The sequence below is a fragment of the Clarias gariepinus genome, chromosome 8, assembly GCF_024256425.1.
Source record: "Clarias gariepinus isolate MV-2021 ecotype Netherlands chromosome 8, CGAR_prim_01v2, whole genome shotgun sequence".
NCBI lineage: Eukaryota > Metazoa > Chordata > Actinopteri > Siluriformes > Clariidae > Clarias > Clarias gariepinus.
Window position 1 is genome coordinate 3,722,006 of NC_071107.1, and position 14,572 is coordinate 3,736,577.

Below are 14,572 nucleotides of genomic sequence, written 5' to 3' on the forward strand. Positions count from 1 at the left end.
AGTTCCTACAGAACAGTAAGAAGTCCCTGGCAGGAGACAGCACCTTCACAGACACGGTCAAGCAGATGCTGTCGTCTCGGCTCAGCATTCCAGACTGTCCCAACTGCAACTATCGGAGAAGGTGAACTTCACACTTTGCAAACAGCGTAGACATTAGAGGGCTTATGTATATACCATGTGTTATTAGACCGAGAGGAGCAGAGCCATGTCCTGGAAAAGTATGAAATTGAAATGAAAGAAGGCGTATAAGCCGTGCTCCAGTCAGTGATGGTTCTATGTCTGCACCTGGTTACCTGCAGTATACGGAGTACAGATAGGTCTTATTAGTACTCATAGTACAGTAACCCTGAAAAAGTAACTTCTTAAACCGTACTATCATCTTCATCTTATTACCATCCTGAATAAAAAACACAACATTGACCAAATGATGTCTGCTCTAAACGTTTCCTTTATTTTTTTTATTCCGTCTTTCTTTCTTTGTCACTTTCCCCCCCTCTTTTTCTCTGCTTCACTTTCTTTCTTTTATTTTTTTTTTATTTTCTCCTGTCCGTTTTTTCTCTCTGCCCCTCTGCATTGATTTTTTTTTTTCTTTGTACCTTTTCCTCTGTCTCTCTTTCAGGCAATTAGGCTTTCTGTGTTACTTTTTTCTCCTTGTCTGATTTGTTTACTTTTTCTCTGCCATTCTTTATGTCTTATCTTTTTTTATCCTCCCTTTTTAGTTTTCCTAAGTTATTTTGTTTTTTTCACCGTCTTTCTTTCTTTTATTCTCTTTTTTCTTTTTTTTTGCCATTCTTTCTTTTTTTCTTCCTTTTATCCTCTTTATTGCTTTTTCTTTCTTAGTTTTTTCCTGTCCCTTTCTTTCTCTCTGCCCTTCTTTCTTTTTCCTTCTTTGATCCTGTCCCTTTTTTTCTTTTTGGATGCTCTTCTGCATTTCTTTGTTTTTTCTTTCTTCCATTTATTCTGTCTCTTTTATTTTCTACCTTTTACTTTTTTACCTTTATATATATATTTTTCCCTCTGCCTTATGTCTCTTTGCCTTTTCTGCATTTTTTGTTTCTCACTTTAGGTTTCTTTCTTTCTGTCTTTCTTTTTTCCTGTCTATATTTACTCCTTGTGTTTTATTATTTAGTTTTGCTTTAGCGTTACCAGCTGTGCATCACTGCTATTTCTAGAAATCTGGTTTCCTCGAATCTCACCCCTTTTGCGTCTGGCACTGTTCCCCAGGTGCACGTGTGACGATTGCAGCCTCTCTCACATCCTCACGTGCGGCATCATGGACGCCCCCGTAGGGGAGGAGCTTCACCTGAAGCTGCCACTGCAGGCGGAGCCTCCTCGAGACTACCTGTCCGAGGTTCATCCCCCAAGCATGTCTTCAGGAAGCTCCGGCTCTGGCTCCGGTTCCGGCTCCGCTTCCAGTTCCCCGATCACCGTCCAACAGCACCCGCACCTCCTCCTGCCCCAGGACGGCGCCCCCACATTGTGAGTCACGTCAGTAAGCGGTTAGATTTACGCTGCTAGTGCTATTCAAGCACAAAGAATTATTTACCAACATTTAGAGTCTAACTAACATCGTAATGGAACGCATTTTAGACGCTTAGTAGTTATGATTAAAGTTGTGAAAGGCAAGTTGAGTCGAGTTAGTTCCTGTCATCACTTTAGTGGCAGCGATGACGACGATGACGAAGTGCCTGCGCTGCCATGCATCTACCCCCTGAGCAGGTACGAGGACGCTGGTGTGGTGGCGAGCATGAACGGCCTGCACGCTCAGCTCAACGGAGGAGGAGGAGAGAGCGCAGTGCTCAAACATGAGGTGAGTCTCCTGCTGAGAGATCTCACGTCATCTTATTTATTCTTTACATAACAAACAGCTCTGCACTGTTCCTTAAACCTATTATAGAGGTAGTCCCCGACTTATGAACAAGTTCCCTTCCAGGAGCACGTCCGTAAGTCTGATTTGTTCGACAAAGTGAGTCACATGCACAACTTTAACACAAATATACAATGTACAGCATAGCAATACACTTAACTAAATCTATGTCACCTTTTCCCACACTGCTATCATGTGGCCAAAAAACGTAACCGCGCCTAAGTAAATGTATCTCACAGTGATATGTAACAGTGTTTTCTCTACACCTTTAAATCGCGAGGGGAATCCCAGACGCCATTTTGTCAGCTGTTTTCCACTGTATTGGACTGTGAACTCTGTCTCGTTGAGGATTTTTGGAAATTAGGATTATTTACCACCAGGACAGCTTTACAGGACAGACATTTTTTATCATTAGTCTCCAGGACTGATTCATTGAAACCAGTGAGGCCAACTTAATTCTCCTGCACACACATAAAATATACCAGACCTTAGACATTTTATACATTCGCTTACACACTGACAATATTGTATATAATTGTAAATATTGGCATCTGGTGTACTGCAGTGTCTGTTTTCTGCACAATACATGTGAGCTACTTCCACAATTGAACCGGAAGTAGAACTGCAGTCCGTTTGTATCTGTGGAATTTTGTAAAAATGTTCGTAAGTCGGGGAATACCTGTAAACAAGAACGATTTCCATTTATTAAACAAGACCAGATACACGCGTACACCTTTAAATATTACGAGCATAACCCAGTACTGGTCATTAATCACTCCTCAAACAAAGAGACACAACTTTATTTAAAAGCACTTGTGTGTTCTTGTGTGTAAAATTTTATTTTAACTGGAGAAGAAAGCATTGAAAGACTTCTCTCAGACTGGACTGAGTCGAGGGTTGCATTCAGTCTTATCGATTTGTTCGTGCTTTCTGTCTAAAGTAACTCACGAGCGCTGCTAAAAGGAGCACTAATGGAAATGCAGTCTGGGATCGAATACAAATCACATTACTAAATCTGTACTCTGTAACGGAAGCTCACGGGTCGAACTGGCTGTTAATAAAAGTACGTAAAAGAGGTAAGAGCCTGTACAGTACTTTACTGTTCTTAGTGCAATAGCTCAAGCACCAATGCCTTTTGACCTTTCTGTGACCTTGACCCCCCCAACAATTCCACGCCAACAAAGTCGCGAGCACATCTAGTGTAATATAAAATGTTCTTTGTTCCCAGCACAATTTACTTTCACTTTGTGGCAGCTTTATGAAGGTGATCTCGAGCTGTGTGATTTAATTTATCTCTTTTTTTTTTATTATTATTCAATTCACACTTTTTAAAATTATATGCAAATGCTCTAAAATTGATGAATTTCTTAAAACTATACCGAAAATAGAAACTGCCTTCATCCTCGGTAAAATTGGGATTATGTGTGGTGGTTCTTCTTTTGAGTTTATGGGTGATTGATGTAATATTGACACCTACTGGACTGGAGTGTGGTTCAGAAAAAAGATTATTGATCTGTTTTACGAGAAATCATATTTAAAAAAATATTTTTTTAAATATAATTGTTTTTAATATTTTAAATCCTGTAAGAAATATATCTGCTTAAGACAAATTAGACAGTAGATGTCAGTGCAATCAAATAAATTTGAATCAGATATGAAAATGCTTAAAAGTCAAACTTTTCCTTATAGCCGTAAAGGACTTTCAGCAGTCTGCTGAAGTGAATAGATTTTTGCATGTAAAGATTATATAATCGCGACAAGAAAGATTCGCAAAGACCAGAGCAGTGTTTTCTACTTTACACTGATTGATGAGTTAATGGACTTCATCATTAAAAAATTACTGTGGAGTGTTTTTTTTTTTTTTTTATTAAGATGTTAAATACTGATGTTTCTAATTTTAACTTTGAGTCTAATTCAGCACAAGTAACTGATCAGACTCTGTTTTTAATTCATTTCTGATTGTGAAAAGACTTTGTTGTGTCCTAGAATACTGTAATAATACGAATAATAATACTTTATAATTCGTTTTCTCTTCCTCTCTCGTAGTCTCAACAGAGGAGTAGCAGCAGTTCCTCAGAGACGGACGAGGAGGAAGCGGAGGGTGAGAGCAGCACTCAGACTTCAGGCCAGCAGGGGGAGCTCTCCTGTGGGAAGAGAGACAGTCCTCCTCCTTCCTACACGCATACACAGGTACGGTTAGGACAAAAAAAAATGCACAGGTGGAAGTCAACCATGTAAATTTACATCATTACTGTTTTTAAGTTTATATTTAATGCATCTGTACCTTAATTAAGCATTTTTATTAGTGGACACTTTTCATTCGTACTCCAGCACATCCCACAAAAATATGTGTACTTTGTACTCCACCACATTTTAACATAGTGTTAAAAGTTATGTAACCACAGTGGTGTGTAGTATTTGAAGCTATAATATCGCCACCTGGTGACTATTCTGTATAATTGCGTTTCCAAATCGCGTATCGGGTGTTTAAAAACAGAAATGGAGACAGGTGACGGTGACTAAGTTGGAAGAGAGAGAGAGAGAGAGAGAGAGGGGCTTTTACTCTGACTTAGACTACCGTGGGCTAATACGAGCTCCGTTTATTTAATACTTTAGTAAATTTGAAAGAAAGTACTTTTGTGCTACTAATCAAGTAGAACTGTAAATTGATGACTTTTGATAAAATATTTTATCCAGAGTGTCTCTACTTGTACACAAGTAAAGTATTTGTGTTTCATGACTGTAACCTTTTTCCAAAATTGTTATATATTTACTGTATAATCGTATTCATTAGTTCCATTAAATAATGTATAACAATAAGGTGAGATGATGATTTTCGTGTTACAGCACGTATACACTATATGCCATTGGTTATTATTTTTATTAATTGTGGAATGATGTAATTTCCCAGCCATTGATTTCAGTGATTTTAAGAGGTCATGCCCTTTTAATTTCAGAAACCACAGAGGCAATAATAAGTCTTTTTTTTTTTTCTTGTCATTGAAATTTTTTACATATATTCAGATATCGGTGAGTAAAATCACCAATCATTACTTCTGACTTCCTGAGTGGCTCCTCAGTCTACCACAACACATTGCTAGCTCTGTATACATACTGTAAACACACTCATGCATGCGTCATACGTGTATATTTGTAGGTTTTTGTATGAGTCTATGAAAATTACACAATGCTGATGAGGCAGTGGAATGCAAAGAAGAATAAATCCAAAATTGTTAAATTCTGCAACTAAATACAGGAAGCGTTCTAGCTAGTGTGCGCAGTGACGGGACGTTACAAGCTCAGTCACCTTTAACTTGGCGAAAGAGAAAAGCCGATATTTGGCCCCTTTTTCTTCACATTGATCCAGAGAAAAAAGCCGATGTGTAGTAATATCGGAGGGGAAACAGTGGGGGAACACAATCGCTGGGAAAAAATACCACAAACCTGAAGAGACGCATTGAGGCATACCATAATAATCACCCAGTCATACAGCCTCTTTTGGTAATTATGGACTACCACGTGATAACATAATTATGTTGTGATCTTGTTTTATTTTATTTTATAGTTAAACCGTTGCCAAGCACATTAAGCTAATAGGTTAGCAAATGATTGTGACCCAGAGGAGCTACAGTATCACTACAACAGCCCAAGTGTGTGAATTCATATTTATAAAAAAAAAGTTCAAAAAATCGTTAAAGATACGTTTTAAATGTTAAAATAATTGGGAAAAACCTTTCAAAAATGGTATTGTCTAGACTAGACTCTAGGGTTAATTAATAATAATCTTATTGCTAAACTGTTACATTTTTATTTGCTAAAACTAGACTAAAATACTTATGGGCTCCTCTCACTTAAACTAGACTAAAATGTCCAGACGTTTAGTCGACTAAAACTTGACTGAGCAAAAATAGGATATGATTAATATCTAAATACTAAATATAATAAAAACTAACAGGGAGATTTATCCCGGGACTGAGACTAAGACTAAAAGTGAAAATAGCTGACAAACTTATCACTATGCACAAGATGTGGGAAAATTCTGATTTGCCGTACTATACTATTTGCTCATAATGAAACACTATATTGCTCGCTCATTTCAGTCATATACAGTCACTGTGTATTTACGATGAATAAGTGTGATATTTTCCACAATCTAGATGATGATCAGCGAGGTCATAAGGTGTCACGGGATACCTCTAGAAATATCTAATTCTTCCTGTTCTGTAATGATCTGCTGTGTACGATGTAATAAGAAACCCTTCCTGCCCTCAGGCGTGATTAAGTTGCCTCTGTGCCACTGCTTGAAAAATGATTTAATATAAATACAGCGGAGTGTCGTGAATGTATAATCATGTGTTTGTGTGTGTGTTTTGTGTTTCTACGTGCAGGTGGAGCAGGTGCAGCACCCGTGCGAGTGTCACGTGTGTAACCAGGGGAGCGTGGACGGCGGTACAGCAGGACTGGGCACCGCCGCTCTGCCTTCCCGGCACCTCCACACGGCACCCCATCAGTTCTTCACAGAAAAGAGTCCAGCTCACCCCGCGCTCCATCTCTACCCCCACATCCATGGACACCTGCCCATGCACAACCTGCCCCATCTGCCCCGGCCGCTGCTGCCCACACTGTACTCCAGCCCTCCCCTCACACACAGCAAGGTCAGAAACCTTACATAGAACACGCAGTTAGTTTTTGTGAATAATTTTATGAAGTTTTTATCATTGCTATTTCTATATTGTATTTGCTTTTTAATTTAAAATGAGTTTTACTCTACTGTTCATCGATGCTCGGGAATTAAACCCCTAATACTGAGTGGATGTTTTCTCTTGGTAAATTGTTCAATGTATTGACGTTTTACACAGTTTTGTAAAGTTTTGTCTTGCTGTATTGTCATCTCACCACCAGAAGGTGGTGCTGTTCATCAGAGGTTAGGCTTTTTAAAGCAGTCAACAGGAACCTTTTCAGTTTCATTGATATGGAAATGTTCAGGTGCCCCAAGAACTGATTTTTATTATTAAAATTATAAAAATTGATGAAAAGAAGACCACTGGGATGCGGACAGACCCGTGGAAAAACAGACAAATATGAGCAGATTTTAAGACTTCATGATTTATGGATAAAATCCTCAAGTATTATAAATGTATCTGAGCGCTTTTAAACATAACAATTCAATGCTCATTTATCGACTTATTCTTGATGTGACACAAAAACATAAAAAAAATAATATTAATTAATATTTTATTATTGATGTGCGGCTAATGTGTGTTATCCATGTGTTTCAGACTCTCTCGCCTGCGCCGGTATCCAATCACACAGGAATAAAACAGCAGCCGGTGTTCAGCCCCGCCCTGCCCGAACACGTGTACCAAAGCTGTTTTAGCGGCGGAGCCGAAAACTGGAGCGCTTCTCTGTCTTGTCCCTCGCTCAAATTCGAGAACCTGTGGGACACGCACATGATGAAGAACTGGAACCCGAGTGTACTGCTGCAGGAGCCGCTACCCGGTGACCATCACCTTTTTTTTTTCTTCTTCTTTTTCTTCTTCTTGCTTTTACAGAACATAAGCACTTGCTCATAAGCCCTATTCAGACAGCATTCATTTTAAACAGAGATTCCGTTCTTTACATACATATCATTGTAAAGTAAATATTAACAGAGTAATCCTTCCCCCCCCCCCCCTTAGGATTAGACTCCACCTCCAACACATCCAGCACCTCACCCCTCCCGGGTCCCGAGAACAAGGAGAAGAAGAGCGTCCCTCAGAAGAAGAAGTGTCTGTTTAACTACCAAGATGCCTTCATGGAGGCAGGCGAGGTGGTGATGGCTACGTCGTCAGCCATCTCCTCGGTCTCCAGCACCGCCACCACTGTCCAGTCCAGTAACAATCACATTCACGCTTCGGCTAAAAGAGCTGCCTCGCTAGGTACAAACACCCCCCGCTTAACCCCAGGTCTCCGTTGTAGTCGCACTGGGATTGTATTCTTACCTTTTTTTTTTTGTTTGTTTGTTTTTTGTCTTGTCTTCAGGTGAAGTTTTTCACAATGTAGTTAAAGAAGACCATCTACAGTCCGGCCCCATCGCGCCCAGAAACAGCCCTACCGGTTTGGCGTCCCTGCCCCCTTTCAGCAGTGCCACACACCCCCCTATCCCTAGCACACATCTCCCAAGCATGGCCAGTCAGCCCGTCACAAAGTCTGCAGCTCCAGCCCCGGGGTTCCTAGAAGCCCACCAGACGCTGTGCGTACCCGGGGCGGAGCAGCCGCTCGTCTCGGCCGACGCGCCAATCAGCGGGCCTAGCAGCGTCTGCAGGTCAGTTCTCAAAATTCTGTGAAATTCTTTTAAAAGATTTTAATTGTAAGGTTTTTGGTACCAAAGTGACCTAAGGGTACTAAAAGGGCACGCAGCACCGTTCACAAGCTAATTAGTTACACTTACCATACATAACCAGAAAGCCGCATTTAAGAGTGTAACCAGTGATCCGAATGACAGCGCTGTTTGTGTGTGTGTGTGTGTGGTAGTGATCCAGACTGCGAGGGTCACCGGTGTGAGGGAGGCGGAGCCTATGAACACCAGGCTTACGAGGAGAGTCCAGACGAAGACAGCAGCTCGGAACACAGCTCCTCAACGTCCACCTCCACCAACCAGAAAGAAGGCAAATACTGCGACTGCTGCTACTGTGAATTCTTTGGCCACGGAGGGGTGAGAGAGCTCACTTTACTTTAAAACTTTCTTTTCAGCAATAATTTTTTTAATTGATTTGAAACAGGAACATAACAAAGTCAACATGTAGCCTTTTAATGCACAAACACTTGTGAAGGGTTAGACAACAGGCATATTTAAAGAAGGAAAAAAAATTGAAGAAATAAACTACGGGATCAAACTATAAATTAACCTTCCCGCATGTCAGAAATTAATACAGTTGATTTATGTCACAGTTTACATGTTATAAGAAATCTTAAAAAAAAAAATCTTTTATTGTTTGCACGCAGCCTCCCGCAGCTCCGACTAGCAGAAACTACGCCGAGATGCGGGAGAAGCTCCGACTTCGCCTCACCAAGCGCAAAGAGGAACAGCCCAAGAAGGAAGAGCTGGAGCGGGACGGTATGGAGGACCACCGCAAAGTAGAGGATTTACTGCAGTTCATCAACAGCGGCGGGAACAAGCCTGCGTCCAGCGCCAAAGCAGCCAAACGCGCGCGCCATAAACAGAAGAAGGTAAAAAACAGACTGAAAATGAGGCACGAGGATAAAAAATTAAGCTGGAAAAAATAATTCAAGTCAATTTTATTCAAAGTGCTATATTTCTTTAAAATGCTAAATAATTAGCCGTTTCTCCCAGAATCGGTTATGATCCAAATGGTGTTCAGTGATAGATAAGATCTAATCATTGTTTATATATATATATATACACACACACACACACACACACACACACAGCAGAAGTGTAGGCGGAGACATCCTGCCAAACTTGACGAGTGATGATTTATACTCTATATATTGCATTATTCTGATCGCATGTCTTTACCGGGCGTAGGTTTCCACCCCTGTAGGTCCAAAAAGAGTAGGTGGAGGACATCCGTAAAATGCATTGCTTAGAATAATATTCGTCATAACTGAGGCGGTTTGTGCTTTTCAGCTCGAGGAAAAAGCCCGATTGGAGGCGGAGGCGCGAGAGCGGGAGGTGCAGCAGCAGCAGATTTTGGAGGCTCAGCGGCTGCGCCAGGAGGAGGAAGAGGAGGCGTTTAAGCTGGAGCTGCTCCGCCTGAAGGAGATACAGCATCTTCACAACTCCTCCACGACCACCAACAGATCCGCCTCCAAGAAGAAAAAGAGGGAAAACAAGGCCAAAGACGCTCCGACCGCGACGGTCAAGCCCGAAACGCCTTCTCCGTCACCCGCTCCCACTAACACCCCCCAGCCACTACGCCAGAGCGCGCAGAACGTTCTGGAAAACATGCAGAACGGCAAAGCGCAGCTTCTACACGGCCTGGTCCGCCTCAAAGAGCCAGTCAAAGAGCCCCTTAAAGAACTCATACCTGTACCCCAACCCAAAATCAGCCCATTGAGCCCAAGACGCGGCAGAGACAAACCCGCCGAAGTCACACTCTCGCTGCCCAACGGCACCCTGCCACACTCGGAGCCTGCCATCGCCAGGTCCAAATCCAAACAGCAGCCCAACGACAACTCGAGAACCTGCGAGGTCGGAAAACGGCCGCTCGACACGCCCCGGGCGACAGAACTCGTCTGCATAGCCGCTCCTCCGCACACGGAAAGTAAAGTGAAGGCCAGGCCCGCTGAGGAGCAGCTCTGTGACACCAAGAAGGAGGAAAGGACAAACGGGAAGAAGCAGCAGAACGGACTGAAGGAGGACAGGATCTCGCCCGTGATGGAACCGGCAGCCGTCGAGCAGAACGGGAAAGCCGTGCCCGTGGAGTCGCCCCAGCCCAAAAGCAAAGCCAAGAAGAACAAGAAGAAGAAGGCAGACAAGATGAATAACTCCATAGGTGAGAACAAATGAGGTTACTTGTATTCGGAAACGAACTTCTGGGTTTGAGGACTGTTTGGACTTATGTCCTTAGTGTTCATTTTGCTGTTTGAATATTATTATTGTTATCAAGCATCATGTTCTCTGCGCTTTTAGACGACGTGTTCCTGCCCAAGGACATCGACCTGGACAGCGTCGATATAGACGAGACAGAGCGTGAGGTGGAATGTTTCAAAAGGTGCCCGTATGGATCAATTCACTCGAACCTCCAATTGAGCCTTTGCGTGGTTTTTAATTTCTTCTCTTTCTCTGTCTCCGATCAGGTTCTGCTTGGACTCTGCTCGACAGACAAGACAGAGACTGTCCATCAACTGGTCCAACTTCAGCTTAAAAAAGGCTACGTTTGCGGCTCACTAACGACAGGATGAGACGAGATCCTTCTCCAGAGAGTGTCAGGATTCAATCAGCAATCCTTTCTCTCTGTCTGTCTCTCTCTCTCTCTCTCTCTCTCTCTCCTCTTCCTATCTCTTCTTTCACCAGGCTGACTGCTGATCCCAGTGCTGCTACGCTCAACAGACTGCTCCTCCGACCGACATTACCCACAATGCCTTGCCTTGTCCTTGTCACTGTATGAATCCAGACATTCAGCTTTGCAGTACTTAGGGAGGAGGAGAGGGGGGTAAAAAAAAAGGACATAAAAAAATACAACCACAAAATGCCACTCTACCATTCTTGTTTTCTTTTGTTTCGAATATCTCCGAGTCGGCCGTTGGTCCTCCTAATCCCAATGGTTGGTAGAGGCCACGCGAAACATCCAAACAGGAAAACTGATCAAAATTCTGAAGTTGGTAAAGAAGTTTAAAAAAAAAAAAAAAAAAGAGAGAGAGTCTTTTATTCCCATTATTCGTGGATGCGAACAGATTTTGCACTTCATTACAGATAGTGGAGAAGGGAACAGGATTAGGGCACTTGAGCTCCCTCCCCTCGGTCCACACCAGGACAGGAAGATGGCTAATACTTGACCGATTGTTCTCATTTGGTTATTCAGTTCCATTAAACAACTGTTCCGTAAAAAAAAGTGTTAGGTTTTTTTTTTTTTTTGTCTTTTTTTTTTTTTTTTAAGTTCTCTTTTTTTTTTTTTGTTCATCCTGTAGCCAGCTTGTATCAGACTACTTTCAGAATCAAATTGAAAGAAAAGAACAATACTCACACTATCGATCTGTTATAGAGTGTATATTGTATTAACACTGAAGCCTGACTGGCTACTTTTTAACATATTGTTAAGTAATATTAAAAATCTTGTCTTTCTTTTTTGAAAGATGGAATACAGTGGAATGGCAGGGCTACGTGTCTGTGTGCTTATTTCCTTTTCATGCCGTTGTGAATTCACACCACGAGCAAACAGCGAGCCATGCTGCAACCCAGAAGGGTGTGAATTTAAAACCCCCAGCACTTCCTGATTGCCCCTGTAATAAAGGGACAAGCTATTCGGTTTTGCACGGGAGTTCTGTAAAGACTGCTGGTAGATCATGTGACACAGCACCGGGCGAGTCTTATTCTGACTGTTTCGATTCATTTTCCATAACATTACCCCTGACACTAATGCACTCATTTTAATGTGTTAGTTTTTTTGTAGCAACGTCTCATAATCACAATCAAAGCGCAATAAACACTCGTTTTCTATAACGATCATCTTGAACAGGATCGCTCAGGGGCGCTAACAGTACAACCAGGACAGGTGCCAGTCCATCACAGGGTACAGCGCACACACATGTACACACACACACACACACTGTACACAACTTTGAGACACCAATTAGTCTACCCTGTCTGTCTTTGGACTGCGGAAGGAAACTGGAGTACCCGGGGAAACCCACCAACCACGGGAAGAACATGCAAACTCACCCTCAAACGCTTGACCCTGTAGGTGCAAGGCCACAGTGCTAACCGCTACACCACCGTGCATCCACGTAATAAACAGAATCTAAAAATATAATCATCAGTCTGGTGAAGTTCTGCTGAAAAAGCGGTTTATGTAAGGAGTCTCCAGTGTCAGCATTTTGTAACAATTAGTTTCCGCTACAGGAAAGTCTATGAGACGATAAAAAGTTTTAGTTTTTTCCATTTTATTTGTTTATAGCGCCCATAAAATAAGTCATAACGGATTTGTTTCACAGCACATTTGCTGTCATGATCCGTAGTTGGAGCAAACGATGAAACAGGCGGTTTCTGCTGGTACTTAAATCACATGATGGAACCACAAGCATATTTCTGTTTTATCACTTTAACCTGTTGCTAGAAAAGCTTTCATTCATCGCTTCACCTTTAAACGTTTCGCTCCATCTTTGCTAAACTAACAAGGCCAGAAATGTTCAGACCGCTCGCTCCCGTTAATAGCCCCCAGAAATTTTCAGGATTCCCAAGATGCCCATCTTCGCATATTTTCTCCAACAGTTACCGGGAGCATGTACGTTAGTATAACAAAAGGCGTCAAGGAGACAAAACCTTTCGTATTTCCATCTTCTGTTACTGTCTCATGAGTAAGCGTTTGGCCCGAGTGCCAGGTAGTACCAGGATGGAAGTGTGCCTCAGCCTTGCTCACTTCCCTTGTGAGAATCGAGCACGGTCAGGGAGAACAAAAAGCAGTGCAACTCACTTCTCTGCAATCGCGTAATGCTTTTACAGTAGAAGCAGGTTTTTTCGGGGGGAAATAAAAGGTGAGCGTTTCTTTGAACTCGAACAATTACGTCGGGGAAATAATAATTTGAAAAAAAAGAGTGGATTATTATAAAACCGAGAACGACGAGTGTCCCCTAGAGCGCCAGATCCACCCAGGGAAATGAATAATGTGGACAAATTTCCATGAGAGAAAGAAATGCATGTTTTTTTTTTTTTCCTGTGCATTGAGCAGTCTGTTTCTTTTGTGCTCCCTGCTGGTGATATCGCATTCATACAGTGTTTTCTTTTGCTTGTGCTGACAGCCTTATTATTACAAAATCTTGAATTTGCCAAATTGGGCATGTCCAGCAGTTTTTAAATTGAGCAAGCCTGTCTGTGTAACTGCTGAGAAGCGCTTGAGTAACGCCGACGATCACGCTTCCACGACTTTCAGGATCGGAGAGCGGACCGAGTGTTTTGATTGAGACATCATTGCATCATTTTTCTCCAGTATTCATCGGTTCACACCAGTTCTAGAAAGTGAAGTGATCCGTATGACACATCTGTGAAATTTTTCTTCAGACTTGAATCGAGGGGCATTATGTGTGGATTTTTTAAAAATTATTATTTAGCTGTATACAAAAGAAACCTAATGAAAATGACATTATGCGCTCGTCACCCAGAGGAGACGGGTTCCGTTTTGACTCTGGGTTACACTCAGGGTTTCTTCCTCATGCCTTCTCAGGGAGTTTTTCTTTGCCAATAACTAGAATTCGATTGAGTAAGCACAACTGTTTCTTTAAATAAAATACATTTTTTTTTTTCTTTTTTTTTTCAAACGTGCCTGGGTACCACGCGATGCCAAGATAAGCATGATCTCACTTGTTTGTAACTGAGGGGGAAAACGGATTTGAACTTTTGTACAGAAGATGTCAGACATGCAGATTAGAGCAAACAGCGTTCCCAAAATTGCCCACAGTCTGTTTATGAGTGTGTGTCTGCGCTGGTCTTTGTGCCCTGTGATGGTCTGGCACCCTGTACAGGGTGTTACCCCACCATGTCCCCAAAGTCTCCTGAGATATCCTGGGCTTTCTGTGAAACTAGGATAAGCGGTATAGAGAATAAACATTAGAAGTGCGGTGCTAGCCAAATGTACAGAGGTCATGTGATTTAAATAAAAAATGATGGTGGGAGGAGTTCTTACTGGACATCCTTGGATTAAACCGAAAATCTTATTTGATTATTAAGTGTCTCTTGTAAAAACATCTAGTATTATGAAAGCAGTGGAACAGTTATGGGGAAGTGATGAATGATGCAGTTGCTTGAAGGAATTCTGTGTCACTGTTCCCGCCCAGAAGTTGATTATTTTTCAATAAAGGCACTGACACTGGAGACTCCTTCCATAAATATTAAATATATCCTTTAAATGAAAGTTTATGATTGTACGTCTGAGAAGGCACGGTAACCTTACACCGCCAGGGTCAGGTCGAGGGTTCGAATCCCGCCTCGGTGTCTATCTGCCTGCAGTTTCCATGTTCTTTCCGTGCTTTGTGGGTTTCCTCCGCATA

At 42.0% G+C, this 14,572-nt stretch overlaps 1 protein-coding gene across 2 annotated transcripts in view; it reads left to right on the top strand.

The window, feature by feature from the left end:
* fam193a (family with sequence similarity 193 member A) overlaps nt 1–11,449 on the top strand; it is a 30,214-nt gene extending 18,765 nt beyond the window's left edge. For both annotated transcript variants that reach the window (XM_053502570.1, XM_053502571.1), the window contains 13 exons: nt 3–121; nt 1,225–1,479; nt 1,660–1,810; nt 3,914–4,057; nt 6,256–6,522; nt 7,147–7,366; nt 7,546–7,785; nt 7,889–8,171; nt 8,381–8,561; nt 8,852–9,076; nt 9,498–10,365; nt 10,503–10,584; nt 10,670–11,449. In XM_053502570.1, the coding sequence (XP_053358545.1) occupies nt 3–121; nt 1,225–1,479; nt 1,660–1,810; nt 3,914–4,057; nt 6,256–6,522; nt 7,147–7,366; nt 7,546–7,785; nt 7,889–8,171; nt 8,381–8,561; nt 8,852–9,076; nt 9,498–10,365; nt 10,503–10,584; nt 10,670–10,763 (3,129 nt within the window). In that variant the 3' untranslated portion in view covers nt 10,764–11,449. The remainder of the gene's footprint in view (nt 1–2; nt 122–1,224; nt 1,480–1,659; nt 1,811–3,913; nt 4,058–6,255; nt 6,523–7,146; nt 7,367–7,545; nt 7,786–7,888; nt 8,172–8,380; nt 8,562–8,851; nt 9,077–9,497; nt 10,366–10,502; nt 10,585–10,669) is intronic.
* Nucleotides 11,450–14,572: the final 3,123 nt, after the last annotated feature.